The sequence below is a fragment of the Aplidium turbinatum genome, chromosome 2 (genome assembly GCF_918807975.1).
Source record: "Aplidium turbinatum chromosome 2, kaAplTurb1.1, whole genome shotgun sequence".
NCBI lineage: Eukaryota > Metazoa > Chordata > Ascidiacea > Aplousobranchia > Polyclinidae > Aplidium > Aplidium turbinatum.
Window position 1 is genome coordinate 7,304,385 of NC_137473.1, and position 21,927 is coordinate 7,326,311.

General features: G+C 36.4%; 1 protein-coding gene across 1 annotated transcript; it reads left to right on the top strand.

The window, feature by feature from the left end:
• The first annotated feature begins 275 nt into the window (after window positions 1-275).
• On the top strand, window positions 276-20,820 carry LOC145765113 (uncharacterized). The gene is made up of 12 exons (XM_082576866.1): window positions 276-412; window positions 7,168-7,449; window positions 9,202-9,340; window positions 10,065-10,153; window positions 10,987-11,197; window positions 12,462-12,755; window positions 13,409-13,573; window positions 14,138-14,267; window positions 15,000-15,198; window positions 15,925-15,990; window positions 17,517-17,676; window positions 18,877-20,820. The coding sequence occupies exons 1-12, from the start codon at window positions 313-315 to the stop codon at window positions 18,938-18,940; spliced, it is 1,899 nt and encodes a 632-aa protein (XP_082432992.1). The 5' UTR covers window positions 276-312; the 3' UTR covers window positions 18,941-20,820.
• Window positions 20,821-21,927: the final 1,107 nt, after the last annotated feature.

Consider the following 21,927-nt stretch of genomic DNA (forward strand, 5'->3'; position numbering starts at 1 on the left):
AATAAATCATGGTCTCTTTAGCAAGGGGTGTAAGCAATAGGGCGCAGGGGCAAACTGTCCGAAAATTTGTCCATTAGAATCAGCGGGCAAACTTGTTTTTATGTTTGTTTGTTTGTATTTTCTGTCAAAATATCGAAATATGGATTTAGAATGATTGTGGTCTATGGGTCTATGTCAACTATGTATGCTTCCTGTCTCGTTAGTAGTTAATTTACTGTAACGTCTTAATGAATATCAGTCTATCTCAAACTTTATTCTTTACTGACGTAAAGGTACAAAAAGCTAAGCAGAATAGCCTAAGGTAGTTTAATCATGAAGGCAGTAAGTTTATTTTTATGGGTTTTTTCTGTAAGTCTCCTGAATTCTTTATCTCAAGCCAACAGAGTAGTAGGAACAATAGCTACTGAATCAGGTACGCATTTCAATTAGCTTTCTTTTCATTTAGTTTTAGTTATTTGTATAGTTTTTATCTGTATTTCTTAGTTTGCGTGGGATTAAAGTGTTCATGAACAGACCATAGGCGTAGCCAGGGGGGGGGGGGCGAACGGGGCCATGGCCCCCCCCAAATTTTCAAAGTTTGGATTCCGAAGTTGAACCCTTTGTTGAAAATATAATATAATTTGTATAAATTTATATTGTTTTCCAAGACATCTGGCTATTAACACCCCCCAGGACTTGTTTTAGACACACAAAAAGACACCAATAAATTTTGCAAATCGTAAATCGCGCAAAGTTTACGCGATTTACGCTTCTTTTAACTAATCTGTGGAAGCAATTTCAGAATCGCTTACTCTGCAGGGTTTTTGTGTAGCTGAGTTTTTTGTGTTCTCTAATTTTAGCCGCAGTTTTTGCCCGTTTGTGTGTAGATAAGAGCTACCTTTAATAAGTTAATAGTTGTTTATCTGCTAATAAGTTTCATACAAATATTACCGTGTTTCCAGAAAGTGTTTCCAGAAAGCGTTATAATCCATTATTTAAGTGTAATTTTGCAAAAATTTTCCGGGGAAGCATGCCCCCGGACCCCCCTAGAATACGCGTGCCTTCGGCACACTCTAACCCCCCCGCCAGCTTTATTGCTTCCCTTGATTAACCCACCAGGATGCGCCACTGCACATCAGGTGATGATGTCTTAAATCAAACATTTTGTCGTTCTCTTCAATTCATCAAATAATTGGCCCCCCCCAAAAATTTTTTCTGGCTACGCCACTGGAACAGACATAAGCTAAACATGATTAAAAGTTTTAAATATTTCTTTCAAAGTAGGATGTATTTCTTTTTATTAGAGCTAATTAATGCATTTACACGTAACACACAGTGGCGCCGCCAGACCTTCAACATTGGAGGGGCAAAATATTGACAGTGCAAGACAGTAGCATAGTAAAAAATTTTGAAAGAGGGGGTGTTGACAGCCGGCGGGCGAAGCCCGATGGCGTGTTCGCCGAAGGCGACACTTAGCGGCGGGGGGTCTGGGGGGCAGCCCCCAGAAAATTTTGAAAAATTACTTTCAATTTGGTGCATTTTGAGAGCATTTTCAACAAAAATTGTGGGTATGAATGTTTCTGTAAAATGGTGCTGTCCGGTGGCATAGCAAAAGGATAAGATCATGTTTTCTTCGGCATTTTTCGGAAATAAAGCTAAGTCTCTATGTTTTCTTGTTGAATTCCAGACTGAGATATTTGAATGTTTGGTATTGGCAAAACTCGCTCTTTTAATGCAGTTTTGTTTAAAATTAGGCAAACTTTGTTTTTGATTGGTTGATTGCTTTTTTTTGCGAGATTATTACACTTTTATTATTTATCAATTTTCTCCTTGGTTGATTCAAAAAACGATTTTATTCAGGTAAGTCACTAGCTTTTATGCTCTGAAGTCAACCCAAAGTTTAGAAAATGTAACGTCATAGAGGTCATACATCTTGATGAGTGTCAAACAAAAAGTTTTGAGACAATAAAGTTACTTTAGGCTATTTCTGATATATTCAAGTTTTGTATAACGAATAGCTGTTAATCTAGATCGAACAAGCGATCTCAGCAGTTGCAGATGGCTTGCATCCTTGCACAGTTTGACGAGAAATTACATCATAAGCTAAAACTTTTCTTGTAAACAATGTATTAACATCCGTAAATTCAATTTGAAAGGTTGAAACCCCCAAACCTCCTCCCTTGGCTACGCCACTGGTGCAAGACATGCAAGACAGTGGTATATTATTTAATTTCTCTTGTTTTCTACCAGGGCTGGAAAAACTGTTTAGCTTCCCGGGAATCTGCTTTTTAGAGAAAAAATTTCCCGCGGCTTACAATCACGATAATGAGAACCTTATATTTTACTGATTTCCGGAGCTTACGTAAACCTTAAAAGTCATGTCGACATATTCTTGATGCCCCCCTTATCGAAAATTGTTTTTTTGTATTACGGTACCGCTTTCTTCTTCTCTCGTATTGTCGCTATATGTTAGGGCATCCGTTGGTTAGCCACTGTCTGGTGTCGTCATTGATGGAAATTAGGCCTTCCATACCATGGGGTGGTCTATATAGCCGGCAATCCTTGATAATGTGGGCTGCCGTCTGCATTTCGCCACACTCTCTGCCAAGCCCCAACGCAACATGTCTGCACCATAGCGTCCAACACCAGTGAGCAAACGGTTACGCCTTGATGAGGCAAGTCTAGAGAGGCCATGTCCCATCTGGTTTTCGGACGGGGATCTGAATACTTGGCCAAGTGGGGACGTGCTGCTTGACCATTGTTCACACCACGCCGCGTGGCACCACTGTTTGCTAGGGCTTCCACCAAAGGCTGCCAGAAGGTCTTGTGCAGCGCTTTGGTACCGCTTTGAAGGAGAATTCCGACTATGAACAAAAGAATAAATTTCAAACTTCATTTTGAATTGAAAAGACATGACGTAATGTCTTCCAACCTTAGTTATATATTTTTTCATTACGTAACGTCTTGTAGGAATAAATTGAAAATCAGTATGACCACTCAAAATGAAAGCAATGAGACTACGAATCCTCACTAAACCAATCAATCAATGGTCTTGTTGCACTGAAGATGACAACCTTATATTTTACTGATCTCCGGAGCTGACGTAAACCTTAAGGTATAGATCTGTTGACTTAATGCAAACCCTTTGAAGGTTGGGGGGGCTGTCAATTCAACTTTTTTGTGTCAACAGTTGTATCTCTAAAACCACTGAGGCTGCGACTACGGGATTTCTTGACTTTTCCTAACTTTTATTCACCTCTATTGAGCTGAAATTTTGAGCGAATAAAGGTTATAAATTGAAAGACATAAGGCATTTCTCAGCACATCCTCTAAAATATTTCATATTCTATTGTGAAACATTTTCCCACCAGCTGGATGAAAGTAATTAATTTGGTCCATGTCTCGTTAATCCTAACTGTTTCACAGCGTGAAGGGCATTGGCTGTATGTAAAATAATGTAAAAAAAATTAATCACAACATTACTATGCACGTTCTTCATTACTCTACCAAAAAATAATGTGTAAACTCACGCTACAAATTACACTCATAAGTGACCTCAACATTTCAACGTATATGAGCAGTTCTAAAATTCACATAGTTTTAATTTTTGGATATGCTCAGCGTGAATAATTTTACAAAGTGAATCCCAAATTTTGAAACCGTGCCAAAATAACAGAGATATCACTCCTAAACCATTAGAAGAATTGACAGCGCCCCCCCTCCCCCAAACTGAGCAAGACTCCAGGAGCCCAACCTGCTAAGGGTTAAAAGTCATGTCGACTTATTCTTGATGCCCCCCTTATCGAAAATTGTTCTTCGTAGTACCGCTTTGAAGGAGGATTACGACTATGAACAAAAGAATAAATTTTAAACTTCATATTTGTATTGAAAATACATGACGTCATGTCTTCCAACCTTATCACATTTTTTTCATTACGTAATATTTACCACCACCAAACCACTTTTGACGATCGAATTTGTTAATTTATTATTCGGTAAAATGTTTAGATGATGTCACGTCATTACGCCGACTTGAGATATAATTTCATTCATGACGTCGTATGGATGAAAAACTTTTACAAGTTTTATACTCTGCTGAGATTAAAGAAGAAACATAAATGATAAATATTGGAGAAATTGAGTCTCCTTTACAACTTAAGAATCGAACAACTCAAAACTGCTGAAACAAACGTTTTGTTTAAGTGAAAGAATCACTGCAAGCAACCAATGCCAAAATGCGCGCAGAAGAAGTCATGGGAGTGTGAGGTATCAAAAATTTAAGAGGTTGTTATTTTTCTACATCAATGTGACGTTAGTTAAACATTTAAAAAGTCTATATCTTTGCTTCTGTAAAAAATCTTTTTATCTACAGTACACTTTAGTCATCAAGGTTTTCCATACTTTTTTTTTAAAGAGAGAGCTTTTACCCCCCCCCCCTTGCAACTTGAGTTGACTTACTTGAGGTTGGGATCCAAATATTAAAAAAGTAATATTAATATGTATTAAAAAAAAAAATTAAAAAGATGATGCCCAAAACATTGGGGGGGCAGCTGCCCCGCCTGCCCCCCCCCCTGCCGGCGCCACTGGTAACACATGACATGGACCAGTGCTTGGAACGAAAAAGATGGAATGGGGGAGGAGGGTCGAAAACCACAGAGGGAGTCGATAGAGGAGGGTGGCGTTACTGCATTCTTGAAGTTAGAATGACCGCGAAACTTGTTTTGTTTATTTGCTAGTTGTAAAGTTGTTACATCACAACCAATCTTACAGAAACATGAAGACCCATTTCAAAAGGTGTTGCTGTCGTTGATCGTGCTGTAGCCCTACTGCAGTATGTTCTTCAGAAGTGTAGTATATCACGATAGATTTTCATATCACAACATCTACCAAGTTATTGCGGCAGTGCGACTTGTATGTAACAAATCATTTCGGTTTTGAGCACGCTTGAGTTTTGTCGCTTCTACCTTTTTGAAGACCCATGCTATATCTTACGACAAGTAGGCCTAGTATTTTCGCTTTGACTGTCGGAAGTAAAAACATGAAGCTTAGCTGTATTGAATGCGCAAAGTAACACTTTGTTAAGTTTTGGTGATATGTAGTATATTTAGGCTACCCGAAAGAACATGCTGATTGTTTGAGAATCTAGAATGAACACTTAAGAATAGTAGATGTAGATTAGACTACACACACAGTATGGGCGTTTTTTGGTTTACTCAAAAAAAAAAAACATTCTTACAGTTTTCCTGTAAACCTTTAGTTTTAGTTGCAGATATGTACTGTAATAGCATCAACGAACTTGTTGCGCAGGTCAAAATGAAAATAATGGATCAATATTAAAACGTTACTTCATGAGGTAATAGGGGTTTTCCTCACATGAATATGACTCATCGAAATAGATAAACGTGCTCAGAAATAACAGCTAAGAAGATATGAAACACACAGCAGGAAGTGAAAATGCGAAAAAAGCTTTAATTTGTTAATTTTTGTTGCTTTGAAAATAAGATTTAACGTTGAAAACCTTGTTTGTTCAATCCAATAAAAGCAAATGCCAATATGAAAGTTGTCAGACGATATTATGTCAATGAAAAGCACAGAGCAATATCAGAACATATTCTGGTCTACATTATTCCACAAAAGAGACAACCATTTGCCAAATATTAAATAATGAGCAAAATTGCAGACGTTGAATCAATGCAAAAAAAGATGGATTTTGCTGTCTGGGTAGATATGTTTTCGTGCTGATTTTAGCCTGAAGCGCTTGCGTTTGAGCTTTTGCACAAAGCATTGAGCAGGATGTTAGTTCTTGGAACAGCACAGAAATTAACCGCGGATGGCAGATGGCATATGATGTCTGTGACGTCACACTCAGCTCAAGCACGACTTTCTTTGCATAACCAACCAAGTTACAGTCAATATTATGGAAATTAATACCAATAACAATGTAGTCTCAACGTTGCGCTCCTTTACCCTTAGTGCCGAAACTTGCTTTGGACATATCATTTGTCATTGCCAATAATAAAACGGAAGTTTTTTCGTAGAAAAAAAACAAATCAAGTCAAAGAAGTTTGCAACGGTTCTATTTATTTCATCAACAGATAACTTTGATTGCAACAGCCCAACTGGTCACCATTACGTTGTCGTGTTTGTTATTCCACTGAGTTAGTTTACCTTGAAATAGAATTTCATATTTTCAATTTTAAATGTTTTTAACATTGAAATGGAACTTTTCACTTTTTGTGAAGCAATTTTTGGTGTGATTGTTTTCTTATTATGATGAACTTGCACACGATATAAAGCTTAAACGCTCGAGTCGAAAAAAGGTTGGGTTCCCATGCAACTATGATTTTTTTAACAAAATCAATTGGCTTCATGGTTAGATGCAGGATTTTACTCAAGTTCTTCGGAAACTTTATCACAAACGTCGCGACTGCTTTCACCCAAAGTAGTGGTGCACTCGAGAAGGGTAAAATCAGATGATAGGCTAATTAGTTGCAAATCCAAGTGTATCAAAAGAAAAAAAAAGAAAAAAACTACCACCTAAGAAAAAAATTAACGTCTCTTGAATGTTAGATGAACATTCTCTGTCGCCACATCGTTTAGAGCAGGTATGTCCAACCTTTTATGAAAGTAGGCCCCATTGTCACTTGAAATAATTCAATGGGTCGCAGAACCTATTAAATTTCAAGAAAATTGGGTACATAAAGAAACAATTAAAAAACATTAATTTCACCTTTGAAAATAGGAACAAATACTAACACTAGGCTACCCAAGTACTAAACGCGTGCTTTTATTCTTCGAGTCTTATAGTTATATATATTCCTGTTGCTCCCATCTTATACTATCCAACCGCGCCCTAAAAGCTGACTGATACATTTTAATTAGCCTAAGATTCAAAGTTTAAATACTACTTGGAGTGAAAATGACAAGCGGCCGCACTGTGGCCCGTGGGCCGCAGATTGGACATCCCTGGTTTAGCGTAACAATTCTGAACTTTAAAAAGTTTCAGACTTGTGAAATAGAAGTCATTTCACAAAGGAAACACTGTACATTAAATTTAAAACTAAAAAACGTTTATACTAGTAGGTGGAAAGCTGAAGCCCGGCTTACCAAGGAAGCTATTTGATAATAATTTTAATAATTTTTGCTTTTCCAGCCAACTTCTCTTCTAATGATACATTTTTCTAATAGATTCTCTTTGCCCCTCTGGAAGTTGGACAAGGTGGTATCGCAGAGATCACCCTTCTGGAAAATGCGATTGTCAGACTGTTAAAAAGATTAGAGCAGAAAATCCAGGAGAAGTTTGCAATAATCCGATAAGAGTGGAAGCCAGAGAAGTCGGAAACCATCAAACGATTAATGTTTACAACGACAGCCATATTGATGCTGGGTTAGGGAGTCATATTTCCTGCTCCTCCTCAAAACTAAGCACGACATGCCGGGACTATGATGTACGGTTCTGTTGTGCCCCAGGTAAGAAGCCATATAATCACATTGTCCAGGCTACATTGTTATGGTTAGAGAATCGCAATTGCTAGCTGCTTCAGTGAGTACTCAGCCTTGTGCTGACTGCCAGATAGATCGCTCCGTTCTACATAAAACCTATATATTGGAAATGAAAAATAAAATAAAGAGTAGCCTATAATTTATTCCAAACGGCAGAAATTAAACAAATAATTTCTCAAGTTAAGGATTCTACCACTGAACACAAAAAAGCATAGTTTGCAAATCGTTTGCTGAGTTGTTAGTTAATAGCTTTAAGTGTAATGTAGTTTGTAGCTCCAGTAGATGGAATAATTCACAGACAAAAATACTTCGACAATCGAAAACTTCAGTCAGCCAATCTCAGTAACCGGTCCTGCGTCAATGGTTCAAAGCCTCTGCAAGTATGTGAAACCGCCAGGAATAACCTATTAGAGGCTTTGTCAGTCCAAGGATAAAGATTCTAAACCAACTAACCAGTAACAGGGCTTGCTTCATTGGTTCAAAGCATTTGCAAGAATAAAAAACTGGAATAACTTATCAGAGGCTTTCTCAGTCCAAGGATAAAGATTCAAACCAACCAAACAATTTAATTTACAGCTCTGTTGCTGGCATCTTACTATGCAAGCAGCTGATAACTTTTACCGTAGTTTATGTTGCTATTGCTTTATTAAAACTTACTATTGCTTGAAAGATAAAAAATTTAAGCCCTTTTAAAACAGAATAAAGCATCAGGCCAGCTTCCAATAACAACAAACAGCGATTTAGTTAAAAACCATACCGAGACAAAATTTTAAAAATTATCCCATCAAGAATATCATGCTATAGCCTACAGGCCAAAGTAAATATAGTCAAACACTGGCAATTATGCAAATAAAGCAATCAGGAAATATTGGCTATCGTGTGGAAATACGCCAACAGATGGATGTGCAATGACGTGGTAACCATGCCCAACACGGCAATGCGCCCTTAACTGTTACAATCATTTTGAAAGATCTTTCAAAACATCGTAAGCTGGAACGTATGGTAGATGTTTTAGAGAAAAAACCCACTAAAGTATAATTTAGTTCTCAGTAGCCTACAGCACTATTTGCCTGCGGTATGGCACACAACAGTATTATGGGGCGTGCAAAAGTTTGCAATAAAGAGAGAAGTAAAAACAAGGCTCTTAGTTTTTAAACTAAAATCACAAGTAAAGCTGATGGACCAACTAAATTTTTGATAGAAATGTTTCGATAGGTCGCTAAATGGGTGCTTCAGCCCTTTGGGTCAAATCCCTTGCCTCCATCCTCTTTACCCCTTTTATAGTAGGCCTACTCCTTTCTAATGAAACCATTAGCCTAAAATAAAACTACCGAAGCGCAGTAGTTTCAGTATTTTTTCACTTCTATAAAATATTACCCGTAAGATATACAATTCTCATTAACACGTGATTTAACTTATATCTCACTGACACGTGATTTGTTTTTCCAACCAATCTTACGGGTTAACTTCAACCATGTTAGCGTTTATCCAAGACGCAACAGCGTGTTTTCGAAGCCGATCAACCAACCTTCAAAACGTTCTCATCACGCGATAACTCGACGTTACTAAGCTTCTGGTACCGAAAATTGATCTTTTTTTTACTAATTAAAGATCACACGGTGTTGGCCGTGTTGCTAATGTCCATGACTAAGCTATGTTTAGAAATACATCGACGAAGAAAACTTCTCTGTATTTCTCATGTTATACTATTTTTCTCAGAGTGTTTCGGCGGTACCAACTCATATTTTTACTATGGGAAAAGGAGTGTTACAAAAGATGGCATTCCATGTTTATATTGGGATTCCGTCATCCACAACACAGCTCGTCCAAACGATGGAAAATATCATAATCACTGCAGGTACGTATCTAAAATGTTTATTGGCTACATCTTTCCTTAACAGTAAGAAAACAATGCATAACAACACCATAACAATTAAAGTATTAACAAAACAAAAATAAATTAAAATAGCGAACGTTTTCGACTCTTTTTAAGCCTAATAAGTAATAAGACTTGAAGGCTTAAAAACGAGTATGGCAATAGGTTCGCTATTTTAATTTATTTTTGTTTTTGTAATAATTTTATAATGTTGTGGTGTTGCTAAGCATTATTGTCTTATAAGATACTCAAAACATTAAAGGTATGCAGCCGGTAAGTCTTCCAGGGATTCATGAAACTCTAACAGGACAGGACAAAAATGCGTAAAATATCTAATTAAAAAAAAGTCATACCCAGTGTACTTACTGCACTGAGGAGGCCGGAAGGCCGAAATGGTGTGCACTGTCTGCAGTAATTAAAAAAAATGTATTCCATGTATTTTTCGAACTCGGTAATGCCAAGTCGAACTGCTTAACCGAAAGCGAAAGTTAAAATGTGTTGGACTGCATGGTTTATACTTGTGATCTTTTTGCATTGTTGTGATGCAAACATTGTTTCGATTGACAACTGCTCACAGAAGCGTTTTGACATAGTTTTAGTTTTAGTTTTATGCTTTATTTCCGACCGTCAAAGCAAAAAATATGACTTTCCACTGAACATAGCATAGAAGTTCAACTGGTGAAACTTGTTGTCCATCTGTTGCCAGAAATCCGGAACGTTTCTACGGAAGATCCAACTTATGGTGTTTCTCAGCACGAACGTTCCAAAGATCCGATTGTGGAATACCTACCTGTCGTGAGTTATTCAAATAATTGCGAACACTCAGTTAATCTTGATAAAATAAGGATGTATTATAGGTTTTCGTAATTTTTTTTTGTTTTTTTTTATAGTTCTATTGTATGGAAGCTATTTTGGATACATGTGACTATATATACAGTAGTATGCGACGATGATTACAGAAAAATTAACACATAAAAGTTATGCGCTACCTAAGGCGTCATGTTAGATAACAATCATCAGACACAACACTTATTCAAATACAACGTGTGTATGTGACATGTGACAGTAGACATATTATGAAATATATCAAGTAAGCTTTATTCTGAATGGCCTGTGACAAAACAATGCATATACAATGGCTTGCGTTCTGTTGGTCACTGTAGCCTACGAAGTTATCACCTGGTGTTAAGAATGGTCCGCAGCTTCAATTTTTTGACGTTTTGTCAGTCAGCACGACTGACTTTATCAAAGGGGTTGCAACAGGTAAACACTACCAATTCGAACAATGCATGTTGAACATTCTTGAAAATATACTTTGAAACGAAAGCTTAGATCTTTTTGTTTCTTCATTGAAAAGCCCGTGAATTTCGAGTTGTATTGTAGTAGCCTATTTTATATTGACCAAAGAGTTAACCAATTGTAAATGTGATGTTATGAGTTAGGTAACTTTCAAGCTTCAGAATTAATGATTACTAAAAATAGTAAAGAAGCTTGAATAAGATTATGCTTAAATTAGAACTGCCAAAGCACGAATGTTTTGCAGCCGAAAAAAAAATGTTTCGGTTCCTCTTCTAATTTATCATTACATCGCCTTACCATCCTTTGTAACAAATCCATTTACTTTTCAGCAACAACCGCCCAAGTGATTTGGTCTAGCAATGATCCAGAAAATTTAAAAATGTATTTTCACATGAGGAGTGTCGATTACTCTAAGTGGCCAGTGGGAAACAATGCAAAAAGTAGTTCGTTTGTAATTCATGCTAATCTGGCAAGGTCCCCCAAAGTTGGTGCATTGGCTGTTGATAACGAGGGAAAGCAGCTATATTTTGGCGCACACAGGTAGGCCCAAACATAGTCTGCTAATAAATAGTTAGAAAAATTTTATCATGTCATACTTCTTCTTCTCGATTTATTCCTATTTCAAATGGGGTCGCAGATTGCAGTCCTCCGCATCACTCTGTCAGCAGTATCTTTCTCCTTCACTTCCACTATTTCTATATCTTCTGTCATACGTCTCTGTCACAATCAAGGTGCAATGCCTCGCGATGGCTTGCTTTGTATCTTCAACGAGCGTGTTGTTTTGGTTGTGGAATTCTTGAGCGGTATGTTATTATCGGTCAATGACCAGTAGTAACCTCTAATTGTGAAGTCGTTGTTCTGCAACGTAATTCTAGATTATTCTGTATCTGGAACGTTCTGTTGTTTTCACAATTGCCAATATCGTTTGTCATGATGTCACAAGGTTGTTTACGAATGGACCTCTGATTACGAAATCTGTATTATGTAACAGTCCTCTACCCCTACGTGACATTCTTTAGATTTCTTTAAACTTGCTTGTTTATGCCGCTCAATGCTACGTGACCGACGATGAGTTCGTGTGATGCAATACTACGTAACCTTCTCGAGGTTACTGGACTGAACAACCAACTATATAAATAGTGGTGTAGTTTGTGTAATTATGATATTATTATGATGATTATTATTGAGTTGGTTATGAGAGTTGTGCTATGAGTTGTGGATTGGTAGTTGATGCAGAAATTGGAGTTATTTGAGAAGCCGTTCGTTAAAGTTCTTCAAGAAGTCAGATTATCATTTCGCTAGTAGAATTATTCGACATTTAATTGACTGCTTTTCGGTTATAACCCATTAAACTACGTCATTGAATCTTTCCAAGTCTTTTTCCTGGTAAGAGATAGAAAGAAATCGTGACAGTCTCTCTACAGTATTTTCTTTACGACATTTTCTCGCTTTCTTTTACGTCATTACAGTAAGTTAATTTTATTACCATGCTATTGTAAATATGAAGTTAATTGAAAAACAAGGAAGCTGAATGTGTCAAATTTCAGGATTAATTAGATTACCATGAAGTGCTTTGCCAAAACATGGCTTGCTGTATCCTCTTGGTAGATGCTTTTAAAATTTCACCACTGAACCATGCAGAAACAAGTTGCCGAAGCTGTCCAAGTAATTAAAATTTCACACACAGAATCTTATTGACATATTGTTTTAAATTTTGTTGCAGGTCTCAAATAAATAAAAGTATACTGGCTGAACATGTTTCACGCAAATTTGTTTTTATTACCTTGCCATATCTTCTTTTTAGACAAAAATACCTCGGCACTGTCGATATGAATTGGCTTACCGATCACGAAATCAAGTACTACAACTACTATGACGATGGAAGGATTTTCCGCATGAACAATCCAGAGCGAATTGATGAAGATGAAAACAATGAAATGCATAATGTGAATGCTATGAGCTTTGATCCCATATCGAGGAAACATTATTGGGCTAGTCAAGGCAGTGTTAAAGAAGCCAGTACAACGTACCGTTACCAGATATTCCACAATGAAACTCCTAACGAAATCAAAGCCATGACGTTGAATCCAAATGTAAGGTAAGAAGCTAATCCGAAAATATATGATGAAACCTACGGTTTGTTCACTTACAGTAATGTTAAAAAAAAATTGTGTTGTTGTGATGGCTGGGTGCAGCATGGCAACCAAAAAACCAAAGATGCTGACGCGCTTATCGCATTATTTCCACGTTTCGTTTTATGCTATAATAATTTCTGTTGCATTCAACAACTATCAGTTTGTGTAGACTCTAATTTCAACAAATAAGTTAAAAAATGCTAGTTGTTTAAACATAGCCAATAAATAATTGTCTAGTAGACTACTCCGCTACTGCATCTTCTCAGTATGTTTCTGTGCTGTGCACTCTGCTTTAGACAGGCACATATTATTTTATTTGTTTTTCTGTATTTCCTTGAATAATGCAGTCGTGTTGACTGACGTAGCCTCGGAAGTAAAACTGATGTCAAATTAACATCTTTTGTTGGCAACTCTACCTACACCCCAGAACAACAAAAGAAATTTAAAAAATGCTACCCTGTAAATAAGAAATACTCAGGATTCCTTTTAACTTTATTAATAATTTAGTTCATTAACACAACCAATCAAAATGACTGAAAATGATTTAACTTAGCAGACAGATGCAAACGTGTCTATGAAATGATGTTTATACCTGATTATTTATTGTATCTTCTAGTCTTTATATAGCGACAAGTGTGAACAAGACTACCGGAGCAGCCCCGACCGAACAAAACACTAAGTTGTTGAAAATTGATCTCAATTCAACCGACCATGAAGTTCTCTTTTCTTATCCTGAAGTTCATAACGTCCAAGGCATGACTTTCGACAACAAGACCACAATGTAAGGCTATTGCATGTGATAAAACCAGTGGTGTGAGCACGAATTTTCAAGGGTTAAATCTCTCCCCTTGAGCTTAATTTTTAGAAAAAAAGTTAATGTTTTATTTTCTGCTATTAATTTTTTTGGCATAGGTTGTCTTCTATTTTTTTCTATGTCCTTCTTGCCGAAACCCCAAAGATTTTGAATAACCATGAAATTAGATGTTGCGTAATTTTGTTACGTCATATTAAAAAGGTAAATCAGAGATCGATGGGCTATAAATTGTGCTGTCGTTTTTTGATTGATTCTTCGATAACATATCAATCAATTTGTATGATTTCTTTTTGTGTTGTTCGTTCCACAGTAAGGCTCAGCCTTGCATGGGCAGAGGATAAAGCCTCTCTGATTTTTCTCCCTCTTCTGTATACGTAAATATTAGGTTAGTGGATGAGTGCTGAATTGAACCTTACTTTCTACCTATTTAGTGCCAGTTTGTCGCATACAGTGCACAGAAAATTGTATTTCAACTTACAGGCCTTATTTTGTTGTTTGTGGCATGTCTAACATGAGCTAATGGTTTTATAGGCTTTACTGGACCGACGTCCTTCCAGGAAACATCAGCAGAGTAATGTGCTCTGGTCCGGATGGAAGCAACGTAACAGAAGTCTTCCGTTCTTCTGTAAAAGCATTTTTTCAAAAGATTGCAGTTCATGGGGTAAGATTTAGAAAAGCAATGTTTGTTGTTTTCACTGGGGAATACATTTAAAAAGAAATATAGTTTTAACTTTTCCTTTTAATAAACTTAAAAATATGTCATATCCAGCAGTTTAAATGTAGGCCGACGCGCTAACCTTTGACAGGGCGTACAGCTTAAGGTAAAGTCTGGCTTCAATCTTGTCTTCTATTTGATTTGATTGATTTAATTGTGGGAATTTTATTCTCGGACTGAAAAAGCTTTTTTGAAAGCTTAATCCAAAAAGTTTTACATATGCTAGGCCTACTTGTAGAGGGTTTGAACCATTGACACAGGCTTGGTCACCGAGATTTACAGAATGAAGTTTCTGCTTGTTAGTTGATGTCTGTGAGCTATTCCATCCACCAGGTAGCCTACCACTAAATAGACAGCAGTCCTTGAATGCGTTGCTCAAGCCTAGAGTCGCACAAAAGTTTTGAAAAATAGCTGCTTTGATAGCCATTGTCAAACATAAAGTGTGTGTAGTAAAATAAAAGAATTGGTAAAGCCGAAAAATATGCAAAAAGTTATCAAAGCAAAGTAAATCCTTTTTGATAAGCAACTTCCAGACTGTCTATGTAAAATTTTGCCATCCGATCTCAACTTTCGTCACTTCTATTTGTTTTTGACGTGGTGGCATTAAGCGTAAAAAGATAGCAATGTCGTGTTAATTGTTTTCTGGTTTCCCATAACAAAAAATTTTGTTTTACGCAGACCACCATATACGTCACAGACGCAATGGAGAAAAACACTTTCTTCCAAGGAAAACCTCAGTCTTACGTTATATGGGTTTTTATCTTGCGGGTCGGTTTACGTGGGCAGGTGCTGCACTACTATACCCATTCAATTACAGAAATGGCACGAGATATTGTAATTTACGGGAACGAAGACCCACCTCATGTTCCTCATACAGGTACGCTTTTGCATTTGAGCCAGGGTTGTCTTTTGGGAAGGATTTTTGTGTGTCTAAAATCAGAATCGGTCTCTAAATATCGTCTTGTTGGATGCCAAGCTAAAGAATTTCTGGTAATTGTAATTTTAGGCTGTGACCTTGTGGCCTACAGAGTTGAGGTTTGTAAGTGGCCGTGAGATAGAGGGATTCAGTATGAGTGCATTCGGCCTTCATCGTATGGGTTACTTGGGTCAAATAAGGGATACTTTTTAAAAAAGAATTTTTGTCAAAATTATAATAGTCTACAGAAAGAAAAGCAAGAAAATCAAATTGTTTTTATCGAGAATTATGTTTGGTGTAACAACTTTAGAAGATCTTCATTTTTTCTTAATTTGTGGTGGGTCTGCGTTGCTTTCCTCGTCAGGCCTACAGACAGAGTGTCACCAAATGTAAGTTTATCATGAACAATCAAAAACGTTCTAGAGTTTACTTTGATAAATGGAGAAAAGTCGCAAACGGTGCTGTTGCACAACTGACTGATTTATTACTCAATTATGTTTAAAGATTTAAAATTGTGTAAACTACACAAGACATTTCCATTCCACGCTCTGAAAGCCTTAAACCTCCTATATATATGTCGTTCTTTGGTTAAACGAATAGCTGACGCTAAACCTGTTGGATATGGTTGTAATTAATATTGTAAGTGTCCACCAACATTATAATATTTGCTTATGTTTAACGGTGTAGATACTCACAATACGGACACTGACGATACAGACATTTACAACTGGGATCTGCCAAAAGTCAAAGATGGTAAGTCTGTTCTATTTTTCATTTTTTTAACCCAAAGGTTGTTGATGAAATTGCATGACTATGGTAGATGTGACACTTTTCTTTGTTTTTTAATGGGGACGGTACATTACGGGACCCGCAACTCCGTTGTTCCGCCAACATTAGAAGAGTCAATTGCCAATTTAACATTTTTTTCACGCTTTGTTGCTCGCTTGTTTTCAACTAAAAACCTTAAATTACTTTAAAACCAACTTCATTCTTCTTATATAACCTATAAAATGTATTTTGTGAATCAGAAAAAATCGTAACCCTTCTAGTGTTGCGGATAAGCCAAAAGCGGATGTAGTTGCGCATCCCTATGATCTACAATCCTTATTTTTTAAGTTAGTAAAAAAAAGGATAAAAAGTGATCGCCGCTATTTAAAATAAAGCGTATTTATTGAATCAATGCAGTTCGTTGCAAGTTAGTTCCACGCAGTTTTCATGCAGATTTAGCAAACGTTATGCACATTATTTTAATTTTACAAATCTGAAAACAACACTGGCTCATTTGCTAAACTTAGGCTCGTTTAGTAGCGTGAGGAAAACACCATCATGACGGTTAAGCTAATTGAAGAGTTTTTGAAACAACGTAACGAAAGTAGACCTACAAACATAAAGGTTGGGGGGCTATAAAAAATTACAGGTGAAATGCTGTTTGAAAAATTCGTCATAATTACATAGAGGTATAGCCTACAGAATATGTGAAAGACTTTTTGAAATAATTGACAGTTGTCACACAGAGCAAAATTTTTCCCATAACGTAGTTGAATTTTCTAGGATGCGGCACAATCAATGGCATTTTTTCATAACTTAAAGAAAATGTGAAAGACTGTGAAATGTGAAAGTGAAGGTTTATTTGCCTTTCATCAATGCATACAGTGTATTTTGCCTGCAAGTTTGCAAACACATTTTGACCAGTTTCATGCTCTTGACGACTATTTTGCTTCTTTGTGGTAACCGGCATCTTGGTTGTCAATAACTTTCCCGAGTTTTTGACCAATTTCTAGAAATTTTGAGATTTTGTAGAAAAAAAAATAACTTACTTTGCTTGTTTACGTGTTGCTATCTCAGTGGTCTCAGCTCATGGTCGAGAACAATGACGCATTGTATCCAACCCTCAATACGAGGAAGGAAAATAATGATTATGATCTCAGTGAACTGCAAAGCTAATAAGCTATAATAAGCTAGATAAGCGTTCAAAATTCGAAATCGCAGAATAGAAATCTCGACCAAGCTAACTGACTGCACATAAGCCAGAATGCTTTTTCAATGGCGAAAATCATTGTCGAGTACACGCGTATTAAAACCATAATAGGTTTGTATGCGATGTAGGCTGACACTGTATGCAACAAACATCATATCGTAAAATGCTGGAATTACAATCATTGACAGTTAAAATTTTAGAAATTTTGGGGGGCAATGACCCCATTTGACCTCCCCTATGGCGGTATAAATAATTCGTTATTGCAAACTTTTTAACTTTATTGATTTTTTAAATTGCATAGACCACTCAAAAACGAACTACTTCGACTATTCGGATTATTCGAACAACAACAACAACAACGTGTACACAGATCACAGTTCATCATCGAGTACAAGTTACGTAATTGGGAGTGTGATTGGAAGTATATTCTCTATCACGTTGGTGGTAGTCTCTATACTCAGGTGATTAGCAATCTAACTTCGGCAAATAACAAATTATAAAATATACCTTCTGGGTTTCTTTAATAAATAAACAAGCTTACAAACCAAAAGCAGATGTTTAGCTGGATTGCCATTTACGTTTGGAATGATACTGCATGGGGAATAGGGGCAAGATGATGATTTTGGCGAAGAAAAGGTCCAACCATAAGGCTACAGTTTAAACTTCAATAATATTAATTTTATATTATTTAATGTATTTATTACACCAAATATAGTTATTACTTTGTAAAACCTCTACAGTCTGCTTCACCCTAAAAGGGGTATCATCAGAAGGTCCATAATGTTGTTGCTATGTGTTATTCATTTACACATTATTAATAGGTGTTTTCTTTAACATGGTGATTTCTTCAAACATACATAAAAATATTAAATATCAAATTTAAAAACAGTGTTTCTTTGATTTGTTACCCTAGAAAAGTAAAAATTTAAGCTCATATTCAGGCCTGTTTAGGCTTATACCTGGTGGTTGAAGAATAAGTAATTACAGTCATCGATTAAAACAATGAAAACTATTAATACTACAAAAAGTGCTCAATGCTAAGCAAAAAAGCAAAGCAGAGCAAATTACATCAAATATAGTTAACTTATTACTATCTGAATCCTTAACAGCCTGTTTCACCTATTCTACACGGATCTTCAGAAGGTTCTTATTCAAATAGAATAAAAATATAAATATAAGCCTATAATAAAAATAGAAAAAAAAATTAGTAGTCGATTATATAATTTGTTTAATTGTTTCCATAGTGGCGCAACATCATCAACATGCATTTGTTACGCCACAATACCTAAACTTGAAACCTTTGAAAAATTTTATTACTATTTTTGCACTTGACATGATCATACTGAGGATGCTATTTTAGCAAAATCGATTGTGATTACAAAAATGAGGCTGGTAAACTGTTTGTTGCGTTGAGTAATAGGACTGATTTGGTGGTTGAAGATTTAAACTATTTTTAATTGGCATGCAAGGAAACCAGCCTTAGTGCCAATCTTCAAGCATGCCAATTCAATTAGTGTCTTGTCAAAGATTGATTGCTCTTTTGCGGTGTCGAACCGGCGCCCTTTCGAGCAACTTACAGAGGTCTCGCCACTCTGTTATGCAGCGGATTTTATGCAGTGATGAGTTACAATGATATTAATAATCACTTTTTGTATTTCAAGATGTCGCCGAAGGTGTCGTGACAGCGAACACCGTCAGCCAGATATGGAAGTTCTGATTATCTGAGGAAAAACAAGAAATGACAATTTTACCGACAAACTTAAGCTATAAGCTATTGGCCTAAACTAACATGGTTGAATGGTCTGACAATATTTAGAACATAGTTTGTCTAAAAGTTCAATTCTCTCCTGCTAGACTGCGGTACCGCACAACTCATGATTGCGATTCTCTGATGTAATGTAACATTCGGATGTTCAAATCGATCTTCAGCAATTCCCTTTAATTTGCCTCTTTGTTACATCATGGCTACCTTGAGATCATCCAGGTGGCCATGGTTGCAATAGGCTACTTATATATTTTTTACGAAAAATAGTGCAGCTTTGACCTGCAAGAATAACAATCTGATTTGAAAATAGAGTCAATAGAATATTGTTTCAGTGGTGTTTCCTGCCAGTACCTCTAAAAAACATAGCCTATAATACTTATTCATAAAACGAAAACAATATACGACTTGTGTTGAAGCAAGGTGCAAAGCTGGTGTTTGCAAGTTTTACATTTACCGTTCAACAGCTAAAGCTTATCTCAATATAAACTCGCGGTTAACATTAATTATTGTCTAACAAACGTTTGCTCAAAGCTAGAGGGATGTAGCCTATAAACTTTATAAAGTATAGCCTATAGGCTTGTCTACTACACTATAGTGTAGCTTCAGTGCACTTTAATTTATCGTCTTTTTTATTTTCAAATTCAGTACATGATAAAGCTTGGATGCATTTAGAATTTAAAACTTTTTCTTATGAGCGCTCATACGTCAGTAATGTGACGTCAGTCATGGAAGAAACTTTTTTAGGTTGCCTGCTTCGTTCATGTTAAGCTATTTTAACTACTATACTGTTAACTAATACAAAAACATTTTTAATTGGTGTTTGTTGTTGGTTTAATATATTTGCAATGAATTTTTTACATGAGAGATAAGCTGTGATACAAGGCTGAGGGTAAATTACCCTGAGAAATGCTAGTGTCTTCTGAAAACTACAAGATGGTTTATTTCTTGGCTTTGAAAACCTATTTAGGTTATGGTCGCTGTGGTGTGTTTGTAGACTTTTTTGATGTTGATTATTAGTCTTTTGCTCGAGAGACTCTGAATCGCTAGCTACAAAAGAATAGTTTAGGGTTTCTGTCTAGGTGTATGATTGCCTAGAAAAATTAAACAAGTTAAATTAAATGTTAAATATATTTTTTGTATAATCAAAGTTGCAAACTCTTATTCGGGAAATTGAGAAATGCTTATCCTATCTAATTCTAACCAATTTAGTTTATTGTGACGGGTGTCAGAAAAGCGACATTTTCCCGTCGTGAATTTTACCCTTCGTGTTCTTAAGTCGTTCAGTCTGTTCTCTTTTGAAAGTCTCTTCTGTCCGAGTATTTTTCAACTCCCCGCTTATTTCATAATAATAGTCTTTTTATCAGTAATATGGTGGGAGTTAAAATGAAAGCGAAACGGTTACACAGTTATGTCGTTTCAGAAATTGGGATTTGGTGAGTTAAATTCTGTGAGAGTGGCATTTGTTAACAAGAAGCGTGACCTATAAGTTCTGTGAGAGCAGAATTTAGGTTTTGAATTTTCACAGTTGAAGTGCATTTGCAAATTGCAGTTCTCATAAGTTTCGACTAAATGTTCTCATGATTTAAATTCGTTAGTTAGAAACATGGTAGCCTACATGTTAAGCTTACATGTTTACATGCATATGGCCTTTTATGATTGCAATTTTTGTTCAAATTTTTATTGTGGCCTTTGAGTAGGCTACGTTTTTATGTAGAGTCGTATGGTCTTTGAATATGTTTTATTTATGTTTACTTCACAGTGTAGATTCAAACGATCTGTTATAGCCTGATGCTGCGGGTTCTTTTTGGCAATATCAAATTACACTAGCTTTCGGAACACAGTTCCCGAGTCATGTGCTATGACGAATGGTGTTGAAGTCAGTGAGTGGTTTTTTAAAATGGCTCTTTGTGTTAGCTTGAGGCTGCCGGCTGTTGAGTTTCTGTGCTGTTAGGCGTTATTGCTGTGAGGTTTTGTTGGATCAGTTGATTAGTAGATTAGGTGACGTAGTTCTTCCCTTTCGGCGCGTTGTTGATTTTAGGATTTTGTTTGCTAATGAATATGGCCTCATTGAAACGTAATTGAACCGCGTCATTTTCTCTTCCAATAATTTTAAACTTAAAGTCTGCTTGGCATTGTTGTTGGTGATCAAATACCGAACTTTTATCCGAGCTGAGATGTTCTTTGAGGCGGGAATGGAGTGGGCGAATCGTGCTGCCTATGTAGCTTTGTACCAAAAATCAAAAATGTACCAAAAATCAGGGAATGTACGTCCCAAAAAAATAATTGTTTAGGCCCCTTTTTTATTTATGTGTTTGGCCTTTGGTTCAGTGCTAGCGTAGCCAGAAAAAAATGGGGGTGGGGCGAATATTTGATGAGTTCAAGGGAACTACAAAGTGTTTGTTTTAACACCGCCACCTGATGTAGAAGCCTAGACACAAAAACTTATAAGGGTTGATGAGTAGGCAAAGTAAGCTGCCAGCTTTTGCAAATTAATTGGTTGCTCAATTCAGACGCACAGTTCATATAGGCTACAAAGAATTTATGGAAAAGCATGCAAACCAAATTAGGCATAGCTACCACATTTCAGAACGCCTAGCACCAACACTAATACATATTACGTTGAAAACGCAGAAAAAAAATCGACTGGTGAAACCCATCAGCATTTTTGATGAAAACCATCCAAATATGCAGCAAAAGGAAGATGACTTAAAATCATTCCCTGAGCTTGTTAGGCTATTATAAAATCGACTTTTTGACAGATTCAGAAAGTAATTTTAAACATAGGCTAAAGCACAAACAATTTATCACATGATTAGAAAATGACAACATCGCGATTAAAAGTCTATTCGTCGTCTCCCGCCAGCCATATTCGTAACAACTCGATTGATCTGTACGGACTGCTGTCTCATCTCTTCACTGATCCATTTGCGATGGCAATGAAGCACAC